Source organism: Artemia sp. Qi Xiang Cuo, chromosome 15 (genome assembly GCF_049724085.1).
Source record: "Artemia sp. Qi Xiang Cuo chromosome 15, ASM4972408v1, whole genome shotgun sequence".
Lineage (NCBI taxonomy): Eukaryota > Metazoa > Arthropoda > Branchiopoda > Anostraca > Artemiidae > Artemia > Artemia sp. Qi Xiang Cuo.
Window position 1 is genome coordinate 35,203,215 of NC_142808.1, and position 20,803 is coordinate 35,224,017.

Here is a 20,803-nt window from a genome sequence, read left to right on the forward strand (position 1 = left end):
AGCTGCTTGCTAGACCCTTACCGAGAGGATGCAGAAGACAAGGGGCATAGCTAAGAAATAGTGGGCGTCAACCCATTATACTAATAGTTCATTTCAGTTCATTCTATTTAACATCAAAAATCCCTTTAACTTATATTCCAATACCAGTCCCAAGAAAGATAAAAAAAAGCACTTGCAACTGAGCAGATACATACAACTCATCTGTCAACTAATAATTAATTATAAACAAAGGAACAACAATCAATAAAAAAAAGAATAGAAAAAAAGTACTTGCGACTGGGCGGGTACATACAACTCAACTACTAACTAATAATTAACTATAAACAAAGGACTAACAAATAACAATAAAAAAAACTATGAACCTTGACCTAACAAATATTCTTTCAATTTATTTTTAAATAAACCCAGGGGCTAAGTCACCCGATTGCTCTCAGGAACAGAGTACCAGACATTAGGTACTGAAAATCTATTATGGAAGCCGGCACTGGTGCCACTTCTATTCGGAACAATGAAGTCACTAGCATGATGAGTTTCCTGATGGTGCAAAGACCTATTGTCACTAAAATAATCCCAAAACACCTCTGGACTAATTATTCCAGCATTGATAGGCAAAAATTTCTGTTTGGCAGTCCCGTAGCTGTCCTACATTCAACACTTGCAAATTATTGAAGCAAGCTGAAGTGTTATGTATACCTTCAACATACCCACTAAATAAGATGCATCGTTTTATTTTGAAGAGTCTGAACACGTTTAAAATTCACATAAAAATTGCTTACCCATAACATACAGCCATACGAAGCATATGGATGAATGAAAGCGTGGCAATAAAACTCTTTGGGCTAAAAAAAAAATTAAACGACGAATCACTCCAAGGCCACGTGCAACCTTTCCACATACCCTTTCCACAACTAGACAATGTAAAATCCAGCAAGAAGATTTACCAAGTATAGATTATTTTACAAGTAATGTATTAGGAGAATGAGACATGGATTATCAAACATAAAAACATTATCGTTTTGTAGAACGTAATTTTGTTTTAATGGACATGGGGTGGGAGAGACTCAGTCTATACCCTCCAGTATGTTTCCCCCAAAAACGTCTTCCAGTCCAAGAAGAAGATTTTGGTTTGAAAGAACATGCATTTAAGAGTTATTTAAGATTATATACCTTAAAACTCAAGTCAAATGTAACTACTAGTACTCCTGGGCAAATTAAAGAATAAGTTGAGAGAAAAATTTGAGCGATTTCTTTTGCAGGAGAAAAATGCTTTCCAGCCCAGCTAACGACCCGTTTACTCTTATCTTGTGATGGGAAGGAAAATGTAAGTGATGCGTTACTTTGCAAGATGGAGAGTTTCAGGGACTTCTATGTATATGAACTTCTAAAATAAATAAAACAGTTGAAAGTTATTCAAAAAATGGCACTAACTTCATGATATCGACTATCCAGGGTTTAGACGTTCATCTAGCCTTAGCCGACTATACTTATCCCATAATTGATAAAAAAAAAAAGGGGTCTCAAATACCTCCCGCAGTAGAAAAAATACAGGCAATTATTAATATAAAGCTGGAGAAATATAATGTGCACTTTAAATGCGCAGTTTCGTCAGTAAGGCATAAACTTTTAAAAGACAATGCCAGTAACAAACAGACTTTAGCTTCAATAATGACGATTTAAAGGATGGAGAGAATTTCCTACGGTTTCATTCAATTACTATGAAGGAAAATGGCCCATTCGGGGTAAAGACACTAATTTATCAGAGAAAGAAAATTCGATGATTGGAATTATAATAACAGTAACAACAATAATAATGATAATATTAATAATAACAATAATAGTTTATTTATAACCCTAAGTATTCTACACTGTGTTAAAAACGAACAAAATTATCTCCTGTTTCGGCGCCTTCCACATTAAACGTTAAATATTACACTTGTCTACTCTGTGCTGAATAAGAAGATAAAATCTCCCTCAGCACAAATTATCCCCTCCCCACCACCCGAAAAAATGTATGCATACTTCCCAGTAACAAATACTATACGTAAGCAATGGGCAAACTTTATAACTTGAAAACCTTTCCCCGGGGACCGTGTAGGATCACGGTATCTCCAAAGGCATAGTTATTCGGCCTTTCAACTATGCTGAACAAAGACGCTGTCTCAAAATTTTGATCAGAAGATGTTTAGAAGAAAATCTTGGGGGCCTAGTTGCCCTCCAATCTTTTGGTCATTTAAAAAGGCATTACAATTTTTAATTTCCTTTCGAATGAGCCATTCCCTGATATTCTAGGACGACTAGGTTGATACGATCATCCCTGAGGAAAAAATAACAAATAAACACGCATCCGTGATCTTTCTTCTGGCAAAATATACAAAATTCCACGTTTTTGCAGATAGGAGATTGAAACCTCTACAGTATAGTTTTTTGATAATCGAATCTGATGATGTAATTTACATTAAAATTTTATGACTTTTAGGGGACCTTTCCCCCATTTTTTTAATCATGCAAATTTTCTCAGCCTCGTAGCTTTTTATGGTAACTCTAAACTTAATGAAACTTATAAATTTGAAATCAGCATAATAAGCCAATTCTTTTGATATATCTATTGGTATCAAAATTCTGTTTTTTAGAGTCTCGGTTACTATTGAGCCCTATCACTCCTTACTTACAGTTTGTTACCACAAACTGTTTGAATGAAAGCAAAAGGAAAAGTTTTACCAATCTTGTTACTACCTTAACTTAAATTCACAAAGGCAACTATCTGATCTATAAACAATAATTTATATTTATGTTAATCAAAAAAGACAAAATATTCCAAAAAAGTAGCAAAAAATACAAAATTATGCATATATCATCAGCTTTCATACGCTAAATCAAGCTCTTCTGCAAAGGAGGTTCCAACGGATCTTTTTATCCAGGTAAAATATTTCTGAACATCTGTGTAAATTCCAGGGAATCCAGGCTCACCACAACGGTAGCCAGATGATACAACACCAGCGACCATGTATCGACCTCTCCTTAGTAGCATAAAAGGTCCACCAGAGTCACCCTGAAATACATTTCGAGTTTTATGTTTCATTTATTAAGTCAAAATTTGTACACAGGCTAGTCAGAAGCCATATTAGTGTTGATATTTTTCCCTCCTTGGATTTAAGAAAGGACAGATAAGGATACAACATAAGAATTACTAAAGAATAATAACGTAAGAATAAGAAATTCCAGTAAAAAAAACATTGTAATAATTTGAATATGTTTCAGCGTTAAATAAGAGTTATATCTATTAGCTAAGTTCACAATTATCTCTATTAGCTAATTTCAGCAACGCGAATTTTAAAATGCAATAGAACGTCAAATGTTTGGCTACTAGTTTTTTTTTTTTTTTTTTTTTTTTTGCTAAGAAAACCTCAGCACAAGGAACAACAAGGAAAACGACAGAGGCATTTTGAATTTTTATGCATCGTCTGCTGACTAGTCACCAGGCTTCAACCAGCTAAGGAAGGTTTGAGTATGGAATCTAGGACAGAAAAAAGCGCTGAACACGAATATCTGGCGTGCATTCAAAATTCTAATGGCAAAAAGGACCTATCTGCAGAAATAGGAAAAAACAAAGATTGGGTACATTTTTATTCTGGGGAGCTTTTTTGAGCATTTTGTCTGGTAGAATATTTCTCCATTAGTGGAATTTCAGATTCAATTCCACTAACGAGGGATTTCAAGAGTAGAGGAGGAGTATTATCTCTCCAATCAACTTTTCACATTTACCTTACCTTAATTTGAACTTGCAAGCATTAGTAATTTACGAGTTCTTCAACTGATCGACATTAGCGTAAAAAAGCTATATTCTCTGCAATACCAAGTATTTTTTGCAAGCTCTCTCCCCTCCCCCAACCTAATTCCCCCGATATGAACCAGATCTTTGAACTCTAGGGACACCCTCTTTGTGCTATTTTTATGCACCTAGCGGAAATTCTACGAGAGTGCTACCTAGCAATGCAATCTCACTGCAGGAACGCCAATGTCATCACTTTGTTAATAATCGAAGTTTTAAAGCCAACAAAAGAATGATTAACTGTCACAGACAAAATGTCTGTAATACAGACGTCCAACTGAGATAATTTTATGGTTCCTCAATTTCTTCCCAAAAATGTTTTAATAAAGGTTGCCTAGTTAAATCAGGGTTATTCAAATATTTATTATTACTGACGAAGTCCAAAAAATTAATTTTAAATGTTATCTATATCATTTGAGTATATATTGAAATTTTTTCTGGTAAGTGCATTAAAGCTAGCTAGCTTTTTTAGGCCAAGTTTCGAGTTCTTCACTAGCTGTTAGACTTCTCCAGCATTAGTCTAATAATAACAAGGACATACTTTGGACATCTGAGATAGGCTAGGACAATAAATAGCAGTCAAAGGTACCCTTTTGTTTTTGTAAAGCTTGTTTTTTACCTCTTGTTAAACTCCTTTCCACTGAATCACTCGCGTTCATTTAAAGTCTTGAACTTTAACGTTAATAGTTAGAACCTAACAAAAAAAACTAATTTTAAATTTCAGGTATCTTTCTAGTTTGAATTAAGAAATTAAAATTATTGCTCAGACACCATGGATATTTGTGCAGTTTACATTAAAGCAGTTCAGGACTGACATAACTTCTATTAATAACCACTTAATGTGACTTTAAAATGACTCATTAAACAGCTCTCTACGATGTTCCAGTGCCCTGCTATCTTAATTGAACAGACGTAAATTAAAAAGATGCCGGTTATCAAGATATTGTAGTTGAAACAACCTTTCTTTTTTTTCAATCCAATAGAGTTTTCTCGTTATGCAAGCCAAGGGACGGTAAGTTTCCTATATAGGGGTTTCAAACAAAGCGGTTCAAACAGCGGACTTCATGTTTTGATCTGACACTATTTTCTGGAGTTTTGGGCAGTTGTATTTCTTAGTATTGGACGTGATAGTCTCTTACTAGGTTGCTAGATACCGCTGCAACCCAGATAAACCCTATAGCCTAATAAGAAGAATGCTACATTTAGTTTTTTCTTCAATTGTTTTTTACTATGGGCTAGTTTTATACTACGTTTTACTAGTTTTATACTACGCTTTTGGGCTAGTTTTATGCTGTGCTGTTGGGCTAGTTTTGTAGTATATTATACTACTTTTATACTATGGTGAGTTCTCTGGTGGCTCGCCTGACCACCTTCTAGCTGTCAAGTTAATGCTACCCTTCATTATAGCTGCAGGCCATCACAAGTACGCAAAGTGTCTGAGTTCAGCTTAAATATGAGGAACCTGTCACATGAAGCGTAAGACTATTTTGAAAGAAGCCTATTCAATGTGAAAAGGCGACCAGCATTGTTTAACCTTCTGCTGCCGAATCATACTGTTGAATCCACTATAAATTTTGATTCGAAAATAAATTCCGGTCTGGTTGGTGTTACAACTAGCCAACTAGGAGCCGCAAAGCGAATTAATACCCTACCTTTTGATGCATCAGTTTAGTCTGCTTTGTATGACCTTATTAACATGAATGAAACTTGAGAGCTTGATTCTCTGCATCACGAAGAAAACTCGAAATTTATTGAAAAGCAGATGATGCTTGTAAAAAATGGCTGTGTCCCTGTTGCACTGTTACACACACCATTTTACTAACAACTGAAGAAATCCTTATGAATGTGATAAGCAATGAGCAGGCCAGTCTACTGGTTGCGAGCTTCTTACTTGTAGCTGCAGGACGAGTGCATGAAGCTATATCCAAGCATGTCAAAGGGGACGAAAATGCCTTTTCAAAAGTTAAAGTAACCCCAATGGATGTCGCTTCAAGAAAATCGGGATCAAAAAATAATGCCATTGGAAAAAGCGTAGTTTTCTCAGAGCTTATGACAGTAAAGAGAATCCTACGTGGGATAGATTCCAGCATTAACAGTTGAATGAAACACCTTAAAAATATTCTGAGCTCTGAACTCGTTTCATATGCTCCTTCAATTTTTAAGCTCAGAGATTCTATGTTCGGACTTGGACTTAGTGTTAAGTCTATCGTGCTATTCTTTCTAAGAGAGGCCAGTGGCTTGCGTAAATGGCCTGAAAGCCCGAACTTCAAAGGGGAAATTTACTTGTATAGGTGGGAAGCCTGTATAATGGAATTTATACCACTGTTTCACCAAAAGCCACTAGCTAACATGAAACCGTTGAAATCTATGCCATCCGGTTGTTTGAGGCCGTGTTGAAAGGGATACCTGGAACAGCAAGTGAGATTCATATCATGGGTGACAGGAATAACGGAATGTTTGGTCACACTGATCTAAATGGTGGCAGTATATCTCTAAAGGACTGCAAGGGGTGTCACCAGGCACGCGGCCGTTGCTCAACAGTCTAATCCTTCTCGACGACCTCAAAATTTGGAAAATGGACGAATATTTTTGCAAATACAAAGAGCAAAGCAAATTTGATGAAAGCAATTTATGAGACATGGGAAGCAAATGAATTGACTATAAAAGCATCTTAAGCACTAACAACACCTTGCGTGTATGGCTGTCAGGAGGATTTGAAGACAGGATGAGAGCTGTATGGTTAAGTCATGATGTTGATTCGCTTAGTTTCGAGGAATTTCTGCATAGCACACATAAGGAAGCAAACACCAAAATGGCTCTGCACGTTGCCTTTTGCTTCAGAAACGGCTTTGAAAGGGTGACTGTTTGTGCTAATGATACTGATGTAACTGTGATACTAGCGGAACAATTCCATCGTCTCCTTAGCATTTTCCTGGGGAGAATGTTGTGCCGCAACTCTTCGTGAAGAATCCAAATCATTATGTCCCCAATGTTCTTTTGTTCTTAGAATCGAGATGCAAATGTTAAACTTCCTGGCGTTCATTCACTTCATTTCGTGGTGTGACACAACTTATTCTCGAAAGAAAAACGAACATTCTTAGTGTCCGCCAAGAAGAGCGGTCTGTACATGGAGGTTCAGTGTGCAATACATAAGTTAAGCGATGAAACCTTTACGGAAGCCGATATACTTTTCTTCCGAGATTTTGATCGAAAAGTGATAATAAGCGCTTCTGGAAGGGATCTTAATCAATTTTCCTTCAGTGATTTACGAGTACACTTGTACCTTCGTAAAAAGGAGCTGAACGCGTTGCCTCCTACAGAGGGGGTGTTTGTGGAACATCGTAAGTGTTCTTACTATCAGCTTGCACCTCATTGATTGAATGCCCATGTCTGCCAAGCCCTTTGAGTTATGGATGGCAATTTTCTGGACAAGATGTTGTTTCTGTTGTTTTGAGCACTTCCTCGCTTCCGTCAGGATATTCACAACTCTTTTATGAGTGTAGAAAAAAGTGCACCAAGAACTGTAAATGCCTTCCTTGATTTTTTTATATTCTGTATGCTTGTTCCGAAAAATGTGATAATTCACCCAAGGAAGTATAACATACGCACAATTTGTGGTCGTTTTCTTAAGATTCTTTTTCTGTCTCTTTTTTCATCAAAAGCTCTATTTCCGCAGCTAATCCTTTTATTTTGGACGTACTTCTGACGAGACTAGGGTTCAATATCCGTCCACTTTAATTTATTACAAGTGACTTCTCTTTTGACGCCACTCACGGAATGGAGTTGAAAAGGTGTTGTCACCTTCCTGTGCAGCCACAATTGCTTTGTTCATCCCCCTTTGAACATAACTCTTATGCAAATATAGGAAAGTTGGTTTCTGGTGTCACCACTTAGGCACGTTTTAATAGTGTGCAGTTAGGAAGCTACATTTGATTTTACTTATCGTTTTTTCTTTTCCCTCTCGGTACCTTATTCTGTTTCACTTTCTAAGTTCAAGCCTCTCATCTAGGTTGAAAAAAAAAAAAAATATAGCTTATGACGTCATCGAGTAGGCAAATTAGGTGATCTCTCCTTTGGCACACAAATTTTTGTTGCACCCGCCTATATTCGTTTGCACTAACCAATTCTGCCCCGGATAAATTCCTCAAACCTGCTTTATCTTTTTGAACCTTGTGCTGTTAGAATTTCGTTGGCTGGGTCCCTGACTTTATCCTATAGTTTTGTAACTTGCTCTAAACATTGTTTGTTACATGGGCTCTTAGGAAAGTGAAACTGTTTATTCAAATATTTCAGTAGAAATAGTTAAGATGCCCGGAGTCTGAATCAAACACCTCGTGATAACGAATCGTAAATAAGAAGCGACTAATAACCTATTCTATAAAATGACAAGTTTTGTTAAGAATATTTACACAAAAAAAGTACCGTTTCTTTATGGCAATTTGTATTAAATTTATAGCTAACCCAACAGAAGTTAAGAGCCTAAGAATATTTGCTCCAGTTTATAAAAAGCGTATAACACTCTCAACAAGTGATCTGGATAAAAGGTATCCCATCAAATTCAGCATATCAGAGATCCCTGTTGCAAGGGTGCCAAGTGCTTCTCCTCAAAAATGCGAAATTTGGCACTTTTCCTGAGAAGAATGATTACGGATGCGCGTCTATTTGCATGTTGTTTTTTGTTCTGCGAGTAGAGGTCTTAGGATAAATCCATATTTTTCTCAATACTCATAAAATTTGTCTGAAACATCTATTGTGAAAACTGTGAATGTTTGAGTCTTAAAAAAACATCTATTGTGAGTCTTAAAAGTTTTTGATATTTTAGGTATCCCACTCCTGATGAGAATTTTGCTTGGCTATACCCTAATGACTGATACACAACTATGGAATAATCTATTTTAGTCGCTTTTATTGGATAAGCAGTCAATAATAAAGGATCCATTTTTGTAAGCCATATGTATCTTTGTGGAAGGGTATCACGCCATACACCAGAATGGTCTCTGAGAAAAGAGGGCTTTTGGTCAATCTTGGTCCCGTTTTGGGCAAAATTTTGTTTTATGAGACTCAATACCAAAATCGTCATTTTGCTATGGCTTAACCTCTTTTGTTACTTTAAAAGTCGCTAGATATATAAAGTTTCTTTTGAGTGAGCCCTTTTTCAGCAATCTATGACCACTGACTAGGTATAAACACATCAGATACAGGCAACACTTACATGTGACCATTCTTCTCGGAAAAAAATACGGAAATTTGTATATTGACAGAAGTAGCTGTAAGGTTCTCAGTTATATTGAATTTCATTGTGCAATTTCCATCCAGATCCCACCTTTTGAGTTCGACTCCTTTGTGAAATCACACAGATGTTATTTTTCTAATAATTTTCGATGGAAAAAATTAAAATTTACGACTTATGCATATTTTGAGTCGGCATAAAAGTAAATCATGTTGATGCATAATATGTAATAAAATTAAATTTTTTCAAGGCTTGATTTCCATCGACAATGGATGTTGTATAGACCTACCAATAGCTGATCTTTGTGAACTGTTTTAACCAAAATCTTTCTAAAATTGCAACAATAAAAACATCGTTTCCTCCCCATTCTTCCCCTTAATTCTTAAAACTCTCTCTTCCTTTTTCCTTGATTCAAGTGATAGGCGGCAGTCACTAGAATGGCTAGGATATTAACTGTCGAAAGTTAAAACAAACGGTTGGAAGTAAAGTATTAAATTAATATGTCTGTTTAAATGTCTTCGCTTGTTTTATATGGTGCGCAATATTCCTTGCAGTGAAGCCTGTCTCCTTGTAGTGTTCCTGAAATGCGTGAATCACTTGATACCCAACCAATCAATATGTTTATATATTCGAAAGATACTTCTAGGACTTCTATTTGCAGATTTCAAGAATAAAAACAACATCTGTTAAGTCAGGAGCCATGAAGTAAATACCAAGTCGGTCCAGGTTTGTTGGTACAAGGTTGAAGTGATAGTATACTGTTATTATGACAGTACCCATGCATTGACATAATGTGTTGCACACGTTTTTCAGCCACTGAGTGTAGGCTTATGATGGGGTATTGTTCAAATTATTATGCGTCACAGTTCTTAACTAGTACTACAAGTGCACTGCATCTCCAATCACAGACTAAGTGACAGTTGAGGCAAAGGATACTAAGGAAGGCTATCCATGTAGAAATGCAAGTATCTACCTTAGTAATAGCAAAGGTATCTTAAAAGTAGTACAATAGAATGCTTTGGCTACACTAATATTTTGGCAGAAACTTTAGAAGGGTTTTTTTTCTTTCGCTAGTATCGAGAAAAGGTAGTGTATTTGTGTCTGTCTATTTGATTAAATTATCTATTTCTATTATGAATTATTAATGTTTTTTTTTAATATTACCCTTTTCCTATTCGGAATAATTATCCTTATCTAGCTATCCAATAGGAAAGGCGTGGCATTGCTAAAGGAATGAAAAGTGTATTAAAACAGAGATTAGGTCTAGTTCACCGGAATTGGTGACTGAGAGGACTAAAGAATAGATGGCATAGCTCGAAAGAAGATCTTATTAAATGGAACATAATTTATTTCACTGAGCTGGAGCTACATATTGTTTTATTGCTTCCGATTAAAGGGTCATTACTGGTATTAAATAAATAAAAAGCTTACCTGACAAGAATCTCGAGATCCTCGTAGATCTCCTGCACAAAATACTCTTTCATTTATTATAATATTCTTGAATGAGTTGTATGCCTTACTACATACTTCTTGGGGTTGAAGAGGTAGATCAACTTCTTTTAAGACGCTGCTAGGCAAAACATCATCTAGTAATAAAAAGTATTAATAAGAAACATAAGCTCAAAATAATTTAGGAATATATATAATTTTCTGTCAGGTGTCAGGCATTGGAAAAATAGGAAGAATTTGGTTTTTTTTTTCTCCTTCTTTTTTTAATTCACATATTCTCTTCTCTTACTATAAAAGAAAAAAAGAGCTCTTTTTTAATTTTCAAAAAAATCTTCTGAAAGGAAGCAACAATGCTACATGTATGATAATATTTTCATGTTGCAGTAAACATAAAGGATGGGATTTTCCTCGGCTGTCAACTCTCGATGTATATATATATATATATATATATATATATATATATATATATATATATATATATATATATATATATATATATATATATATATATATATATATATATATATATATATATATATATATATATATATATATATATATATATATATATATATATATATATATATATATATATATATATATATATATATATATATATATATATATATATATATATATATATATGTATATGTATATATATATATATATATATATATATATATATATATATATATATATATATATATATATATATATATATATATATATATATATATATATATATATATATATATATATATATATATATATATATATATATATATATATATATATATATATTTTTCCCGCAATTTTCCTTGCGGGACCAAAACAAGATTGGAAAAAATCGATGCACACTGTTTTATTCCTTATTCAATGTTCTCTCTAATTATCTTTTGAATATGTTTCTATTAATATTGGAGAATGTGCTTGGTCTAGGTAAAAAGCATTCAGAGATTTTAAGAAATCGATATTGGAACTGATTCTTAAGATTTATGTAACTCAACTCCTTTTTTCGGAATAATAAAGAATGCTTATAATTTCTTCAGATTTTTTTTTATTAGTGTGAGTGAATTAATGCCAAATTTCAGGGAGCAAAGTATTAATACTCTTTCGACGTTTATCCATCTAATGCTTGATAAGGTGAATTAGGGTGATTTTTTTTGGAGCAAACCTCCCTTTGCCAATAGCCAGTGTGTTTAAGCCAGTAAACTATGTGTAAATTTAGTACTGAGCCTTAAAATGCTTCCATTTATAGAAAACACAATATCAAGAAAAAGTTCATAGTTTTCGTAAAATCGTAAAGATTGGATCCTTGCAACTGATTGAAGTTGGAGAGTTTCAGTACGTAATTAAATAGAAGCCTAGAGCAATTACACCTGGAGCTACTTTCTTTAAGACTACTTTTTACAATTTTTCTTTTAGCATTTAAATTTTGCAAGTGCGTCTATTTAATCAAGCATTTCCTTCGAGGTATTTTATTTCTGCTTAAATATTACTTTATATATTTACATTCCGTTTTACTTACATAACATATATGCTTATTCAAACCTTCCATGCTCCAAATGGCTGAACTTAAAGCCGAAATTAGCATATGCATAAAAATCCAGGGTTTGGTTCACTCTGAAACCAAAATACACTTGAATAAAATTATCAAGAACCAGTAGAACAAAGCTAAAATTTGTCTTTGTTTACTAATTCGATTTAATCCAGTTTATAAGCAAAGTTAAGGGATTTGGTCGATTTTTCACTATTGTTTTGCTTATTTCTTGTGAAAATTGGCCCAAAATGCCAAATAATTACAAAATGCCAAAAAAATTACTAACATTTGTATGCAAGCTAGGGTGCAATAAGAATGGTCGGATGGGTGGCTGGTAAGGCATTACAATGGCTATGATTACTATTTTTGGAACAAAGCTTTGTTTTAGAACAAAGCTAAAATTTGTCTTTTTTTTACTAATTTGATTTAATCCAGTTTATGAGCAAAGTTAAGGGATTTGGTCGATTTTTCACTATTGTTTTGCTTATTTCTTGTGAAAATTGGCCCAAAATGCCAAATAATTACAAAATGCCAAAAAAATTACTAACATTTGTATGCAAGCTAGGGTGCAATAAGAATGGTCGGATGGGTGGCTGGTAAGGCATTACAATGGCTATGATTACTTTTTTTGGAAAAAGTATTGAACGGGGATCAGATGGTATATTTTTTACTAATTGATTTCTGTCTTATAAGCAAATTTGAACACTGATCGCCTACCTTATTTTCTACGCCTCTTAAAGATATTAATCAGCTTACTTATACTGCCGTAAATAGAGTCCATGGAGCAGTTCTGCCGATTAAATCCAACAGTTCTTTTAGATATTCTGTCTTCTGTTTGCATATGCTATGCCTGCTTGTTCAAAGCCTTCCATGTTTGAAATGGATAAAGGAAAGGCTGGTATATTTATAGAAGAAAGATTTACTTTTCTACTATCTGAAATCAAGGCACCATTAAGAAATACAAAAAATTGGCCCCCTCATACAAGGTTTTCTTGACCTATAACAAAATATTGGCTGGTTTTCCGGGTATACAATTGTTTTTGTGCTTATTTCTCATCAACAGTCACTTAAAATGCCAAAATACACAATATAACCACTAAATAAAATCAGTTGTACATTGGATGAAGCCTGGCGCAAAGGCAAATGCACTCAAGAACGAGGTTACCAAAGGCCTCGCGATTTTTTTGACAATTCTATAGCTTCCGGTAAATTATGTTATAGTTTACTTGTTTTGGATACTTCCCCTCTCCCCAAACTCCATTCGCGGGGAAGAATACTCTAATCAATAGAATAGATTCCACTTATACAATTTATGTTTTCATTACTGGGGGTTTTTGATCATCTTTAACTGAAATGGGGCTGAATAAATTAAGAGCAGAATAAAAAGTATCAAATTTTGAAATTACTTACTGAAATCTTTTCGTCCCCAGCCGATTACTGTTCCTTTGAAGCGGCTTGCGTCTTTATTTTTCCATAATGGAAATTTGGGAACACAAATGGGTCTTACTCGATCTGAAATTAAATTTAATAAACTATAATGAAAGTTTAACATGATCAAAACGATAATTTCATGAGAGACAAAAGGGCAAAAGAGTTCAAGCTGCATTTTCCTTGACTCAAAACTATTTAATATCTAAAGACTGGGTTCTGGGAGCTAACAGAGCACACGTCTACTCATAGTCGGCTCACAATCAGATTACTCGGCTCCAATTCTTAGTGTCAAATTTCCGGTGTTGGTGATGAAATAGACTATTTACTTTTTTAATTAAAGGGAGATTGACAAACACTTTACATTAGCACAAAAAAACAAATACGATTTCAATAATCAGTTAGGTTTTAAAAAAGTTAGGAACCTAGTTCGCAGTTTTCTGCGATTCACAACTCACCCTGCACTTATCCTGCGAAATATTCCAAGCTAACTAATAGCAATAAGCACTAGGTTCCATTAACACTTATATGTCCCTTCTCATCTATTTGCAACCACACAAAGTCTCAAACTCATATATTAAATATAAAAAAAAAACTTTTTCAACTAAAAGTAAGGAGCAACATTAAATCTTTAACCGAACAGACATTATTCCTTATGTGAGGAGGGCTGTCTCCACCTTTATTCCCGCTCTATGCACAAGATTCTTAAAGTTCTTTGAAAATAATACTACCACAAAAAATTCACTGCAGCACCAATGCACCTGAGACCAACGCAGCTACGCATGCTCCTCCTCCATCCCAATCTATTCAGAACAACCCTCTTTACACCCTCCAACGAGGTTCCCAATGCCTCTAAATATAGCTTTATGACATCCTCTCACCCCAACCGCGGACAACCTGCTTCCCGTTTAGCCCTAAACGGTTGGCTAAAAAGGACAATCTTCAGCAATCTGCCATCCTTCATAAGCAGAACATGCCCTAGTCATCTCAACCTCTCTCTCATTATAGCCCTAGAAAGCTGAATTTAGCCACACTTCTTGTACGGCCTACTGTTTGAAATACGGTTCGTCAGCTGGGTACCCAGAACAATCCGTAGGCAATTTCTCTAAAAAACATCTAGCAAATCTTCATCTGCTTTTCGGAGTGCCCATGCTTCAAAGCCATATTTGACAACTGTCGTCACTGTAGCTTCCAATATTTTTATCTCGGTTTAAAGACTTATTTTCCTACTCTTCCAAACCTTTTTTTTTAACTGTGAAAAAAAAACTGAGCCTTGGCTATTCTACTCTTAACATCTGCACTACTCCCACCGTCTTTACTCATAATGCTGCTAAGGTAAGTGAAGCTGTCCCCCTGATCAATCTTTTCACTACCCAACATCACCTTTTCATCTTTACTAATTCCTAGCCTTAGTGGCTTAGACTTCTTAACATTAATGTTTAAACCTATTCTAGCACCCTGAACTCGCAAAATCTCTAAAAGTTCATTCATTTTGCTCACACTTTCAGCTAGGATGCTTAAATAACCAGCATAATCTAAGTCTATTTCATCAACCCATGTGTTTGAGCAGTCTTTTTTAAAGAGTTGTGACCAAAAGTAAAAATTTTGGCGTAAAGAACGAGAGTCGAGGAAGTGGCGACCCCCCTCCTATACGAAATAATTTCTTTTAGTTTTAAGTTTTAATGTTTCTCCTTACTAGTTGACACATCTGACTGTTTTCCAAACCATGCCTGGAAATCCCCTTCCCTCGCCCCCCTCCCGTGCAAAATTGCCCCAGGAAAAATCCCCCCGAAAACTTTTCTCTCAGAGGAAAACACTCCACGCGGAAAATCTCTCCCGGCGCAGAAAATACCCACAAAACGTTTCCCTATATTTTCTAATAAAGAAATACCATTTGTGAGCAATGGACAAATTGCAAAACTTACAGCCTTTTCCCTGGGACCACGGGGGGCATGTTTTCCCCAAATTTATTGAATCTTTCAACTATGCTGAATCAAATAGCTATCTCAAAATTTTGATCGAAAGAATTTGAGGAAAAGGAGGCTTGGGAGGGAGGGAGGCTAGTTGCCCACCATTCTTTTTGGTCAACTTAATAGGGCACCAGAACTTTGGTTTTCCATTAAATAAGCCCTCTGTCGATCTTCTAGGATCACTAGTTTGATACGAGCATCCCTGAGAAAACCAAAAACAAACAAACAAATAAACACACATCCATGATCTTTCTACTGGCAAAAAATGCAAATAGGCGATTAAACCTTATTCAGAGGGGTTCTCTGATATACTGAATCTCATGCTATGATTTTAATCATAAGCATGAGAATCGGGTAAATATTCTCAGGCTCGCAGCATTTGATGGGTAACATTATACATTTAGAACTTTATTTTTGGGAATCTGCATAAATAGCCAATTCTTTTGATGTGTTTTTTTTTCTTTTGGAAAGTTATTTTTTTAGAGTTTTGGTTACCATTCAGCCGAGTCACTACTTACTTACAGTTCGCTACCACAAACAGTTTGATTAAGAAGTTTAGCATTCCCCCATTAAATGCAAGATTTGGCATAGTAAAAAATTTTTTAACAATTTTAAAATTTTATAATAGTAAAAAATTTTAAGATGTTTTCCCTTCCTTCCTCAAGAAATAAGAAATCCGATTTTAGATCAGAAATCGAATCTAAACTATATCCGCAACATTATTAGCAGTGAGGAATGATCCGCAACATCACAGGCAGTTTCATGTCCAAGTTTAAGTAGCAAAGTTTATTCTGAAAACAAACGGCCCGCGTACAACGGATCTTTTGGTAAACATCCAAAACTCATATCTCATAAACTGTTATGGTCCATACAATACTTTGTATGGTTGAAGATATTCTTCCCTTAAAATTTCCAAAATTTTTTCTTTTTTGCCAAAAGGCTAAAAAAAATATACTCTTGACTGAATAATTCACTTTAAATCCTCAGTAGTCAAATTGTTCTCCTACAATTAATTGCGATGTAACAGAGCGCTAAACAGCAGAAACTGTTTCATACACTGGGTTCACACAGTTGTGCTTCTTTTCTGTAATTAGTTAAAAACAAACTTTTTTCACAAAATAAGTTTTTCAAAAAAAGTAAAGAAGTCCATTAAACCAAAAATGAACAAAATTAGAATTAAATAATCTACCAAGCATACAACTACCAAAAATCCGTAGCAATAAATAAATGGAACCCAAAACAAAGAGAAATTACAATAAATAACAGAGTCAAACTCAAAACGAGCAGAAACTTATATGAGTAGGGTTCTAAACCCCTATGCTTTCTAAAATCCAGAATATAATTTGTACTTTACTGAAAAAATTCAAATGAATTCACTGAAAGCTGGTTTTGTAATAAATCAAAAGTTAAGCAGGGCTGTGTTTTATCCCCCTTTATATGGATTATTTTGATGGACTTTGTGTTAAGGAGCACAGGAAAGGCAATGGGAGACCACGGAATCAAATGGGGAGGAAAAACTCTCCTGGACTTAGATTATGCTGATGATTTAAGGATCCTAGATGAAAGTTTGAGCAAAATGAATGAACTTTTAGAGGTTTTGCGAGTTCAGGGTGCTAGAATAGATTTAAAAATTATTGTTAAGAAGACTAAGTCACTAAGGCTAGGGATAAGTGAAGATGAAAAGGTGACGTTAGGTAAAGAAAAGATTGACCAGGTGAGCAGCTTCACTTACCTTGTTAGTATTATTAGTAAAGATTGTGGATACAGTGAAGATGTTAAAAGTAGAATAGCCAAGGCTCAAGGTTTTTTTTCACAGTTAAAAAAAAGTTTGGAAGAATAGGAAGATAAGTCTGCAAACCAAGATTAGAATATTACAGTGATCATACTGTAGTGAGAAGCTACCACACTGTGGTCAAATATGACTCTGAAGCATGGACGCTCCGAAAAGCGGATGAAGATTTGCTAGATGTTTTCCAGAGAAATTGCTTAAAGATTGTTCTGGGTACCCGGCTAACTCACCGTATTTTAAACAATAGGCTATACGAAATATATGGTTCAATACCACTTTCTAGGGCAATAATGAAAAAAAGGTTGAGGTGGCTAGGGCACGTTGTGCGGATGAAGGATGACAGATTGCCTAAGATTGTTCTTTTTGGCCAACCATCTAGGGCTAAACGGAAAGCAAGTCATCCTTGTCTGGGGTGGGAGGACGTTATAAAAAAAGATCTAAAGGACATGGGAACTTTGTGGGAGGGTGTAAAATGGGAGGCTTTGAATAGATTGGGGTGGAGGAGGAGCGTGCGTTGTTGTGTTGCCCTCAGGCGGCTTGGTGATACGGTGAGTTGTTAGTGGTGGTAGTAGTAGTCTTAAACTTATAAAAATGAAAACGTTTAAAAGAATTCTTCGAAAGTCTAAAAGTATTAAGGTGAAACATTGGGGAATGTTGGATTGTTGAGGGGCATATTAAATTAAATCTAAAGATACCATGTGCATCATTAAATGGTGCACTACCAACACAAGAACAACTAGGCTTACCAACTTTAAAACCTCAGGGCTTGTTAAGGAGGATGTTAAAAAGCGTTCAAAGGGCAAACAGGCACCCCCCCCTCCGTTCGCTTTTTAGCTGTCATCCTTCCAAAGATATCTGATCAAGATTTTGGAATGGCTATCTCATTCAAAATAGTCGAAAAGTCAAATAACTATACCTCCGGGAATGATTTAACCCCCTAATCCCCTTGGACAAGTATTGTAAGCTATTTAAGTTGACTGTTGTTTATATACAAGGTTTGTTATTGGGAAAAGGGGGCACGTTTGATCCTGAATCTCTAAAAAGGCTAAGAATATTAAAGTAAAACTTTTAGAAAATATTGAGGGAGATGTAAAATAAAATGAAAGAACACTATATGCAGGAGGATTTTTAAAAGGACATGACAGTAATATCTAAGGAACGAAACTTTAAAGGCATGTTGACAGGTATGTTGAAAAAGGAACAAAGGGTAGCCCCCTTCTTTCCCTTTTAGATATTCCCCTTAGCACTGGTAGAGATTCTAAAAATCTATTTTATTCGAAATAGTCATAACATCTAATATCTATTTTTCTGGGGATGTCATACCCCCACAGCCCCAGCATGGACTGTGAATTATGCAATTTGTCCATGTTTTACATGCAGGGTTCTTCTTTAGGAAAGGGGGGGTGGTTGATCCTGGGTGTGTCCAAAAAAGCTAAGGGTATCGAGGCAAAATTTTTGAAATGTTAAGGGGTATGTTGACTTAAATCAAAAGAGTCTATATGTATCCAAGTTATCAAAAAATTATTTCTGTAATGGAACGGATTAGGGCATTAACTTGAAACATCCAGGGCCAGTACTACTATTGCTACTATTGTGGCTACAAATGAGACTGGTTGTGACTGCAAATGTGACTACTTGAAACTGAGCCAACTTGCAATATTTTATTACTAGACAGATTTTTTTAAGCACGTTTTTAATTTTTATTTACTATGGGATTTGGCTTGTTATTTACTAGGGTGCAGCTGTAACTGCAACCATGATCCTGATTATTATACTGATTATTATAAGGATTTTAGTTTGTTTTCATTTCCGTCGATATTTTTTGACAAATTCAACCATACTACTTAAAACACATAGATTTATTTAATAAAACGAAAAGGACACAATATTTTTTGAAGGTTTACGGGTGGGGAGAGAATGCAGTGGACAAACTCATGTTTGCAGTAATTCATTTTAATGACCATTCATTTTAACTCTTCTAGTCTTAAGATATGTTTGTTCATTTACATAAATATTTGTTTTCTTTATGTTTGATGTGACTATTTATTTTAATTTTTGCACATTTTGGGTTTCATTTATTATTTGATAATCATTTCTGGCCCTCTTAAATTTTAGCTAGAATGGGACTTTATTTCTGCTCGTCTTAAGTAAAAATATAGCTGTTTACTTCTCTTTGAAAGGCATTTTTTTTCGGAACGTTTATTTGTAAAGAATTGCCACAATATGATCGAAAAACTTCCCTTCTTAAGGTTCCGCTAAATAAGCACCGTACATTACTTACCGGTAAAATATACGGCGTTCTTCAACTCAAGAATGGCTAAATCATGTGCGTTAAGTCTCTGATCATAATCTGGGTGCTTGACTATTTTTTGAACTTGGATATCATAGGTTATACCATCCGAAGTAGATGAAATATTATGTTCTCGGAGGCGAACTTGCAAACTAGAAAATTGAAACAGTATTGCCAAAGTACTAGCTTATTGTGCATTTGCCAATTATGGCAGAATAAATAGACACCAAAAATGTACGAAATCAAAGCAAACTCCTTAAAGAAAATTAAGCTATGGCTGGATGTTATTTTTAATCCCATGCTTTGAAACATATCTGCCATCTATTCTAATCTATCAGTAAGTAACGTTTTCAAAGAAGAAGCTATTTCTTTTTTTATACTTGTTGAAAAAGCACTGTTGTCTGTCATTTTCTACGCGGGCTTGTAACTTCAATCAGCCATTGTTTAAAATTTGTTTTTACAAGTAACAGATTGGTTTTCAAGAGTTTGATACATGCTGCAGCCTAAATGGTCTTAGCTCTGGTCGATTAGAATTTTAGTGCACACGAATATATAGTCAAGCTAGTTAAATACAATTTTGCATATGCAGGCAACAAATTATTTGGACAATAGAAAGACTGGAAACGGTTAGATGTTCAAGTTTTTTTTTTTTTTTTTTTTTTTTTTTTTTTTTTTTATTGCAGCTGGGGCTCCCTTTTTGAGATAATATACCTTTCAACTCAATTAAATGAAACGTCTTTCATAGGGATTACTTTTCTGCGGAAGGCAGTAAATATCATTGTTAGAGTTATAGAGGTTCAGTCTTTTTGACATCCTTCCAGGACTTTTTGAAGAGTAGGGTACATTCAAAATTCCTGAGAATTTTTATTTAACCGACATTGTTATTAATTAATAATAAAAACTAATATTACTAATATAACTAGCAATTATATGGGGTTTTGATCAATTCCACTAACGAGAATTATCCAAGCCCGCCACTTCTCCAAGCCCTCCGCTTCTCTAAGTCCACCCGTTATGTGACTTCCTATAGGAAAGTGCCCTTCCTAGACTTCTCCAAGCCAGACTAAGACTATTAAAGAATGTATTAATTGGCGGTCTTTGCACTGTGAAATTTTCAAGTAGCTATTGCGAATATTTCGAATAGTAGCCATTAGCAGCATTCAGTATAATACTATTTTCATTAGTGGAACATTTTTTATTGCCTACTTCTAGGGCTTTCTGAAGAGAAAGATCTATTCAAAATGTCTGTGACAGTCTTATTTGACCGATGTTTCTATT

At 34.8% G+C, this 20,803-nt stretch overlaps 1 protein-coding gene across 1 annotated transcript in view; it reads right to left on the minus strand.

Moving 5' to 3' along the window:
• Positions 1 to 2,777: 2,777 nt before the first annotated feature.
• LOC148943608 (venom protease-like) overlaps positions 2,778 to 20,803 on the minus strand; it is a 123,868-nt gene continuing 105,842 nt past the window's right edge. Inside the window, exons 5-8 of the mRNA XM_089101025.1 lie at positions 19,517 to 19,677; positions 13,459 to 13,560; positions 10,491 to 10,645; positions 2,778 to 3,049 (exon numbers count right to left, since the gene is read on the minus strand). Of these exons, the coding sequence (XP_088957151.1) occupies positions 2,855 to 3,049; positions 10,491 to 10,645; positions 13,459 to 13,560; positions 19,517 to 19,677 (613 nt within the window). The 3' untranslated portion in view covers positions 2,778 to 2,854. The remainder of the gene's footprint in view (positions 3,050 to 10,490; positions 10,646 to 13,458; positions 13,561 to 19,516; positions 19,678 to 20,803) is intronic.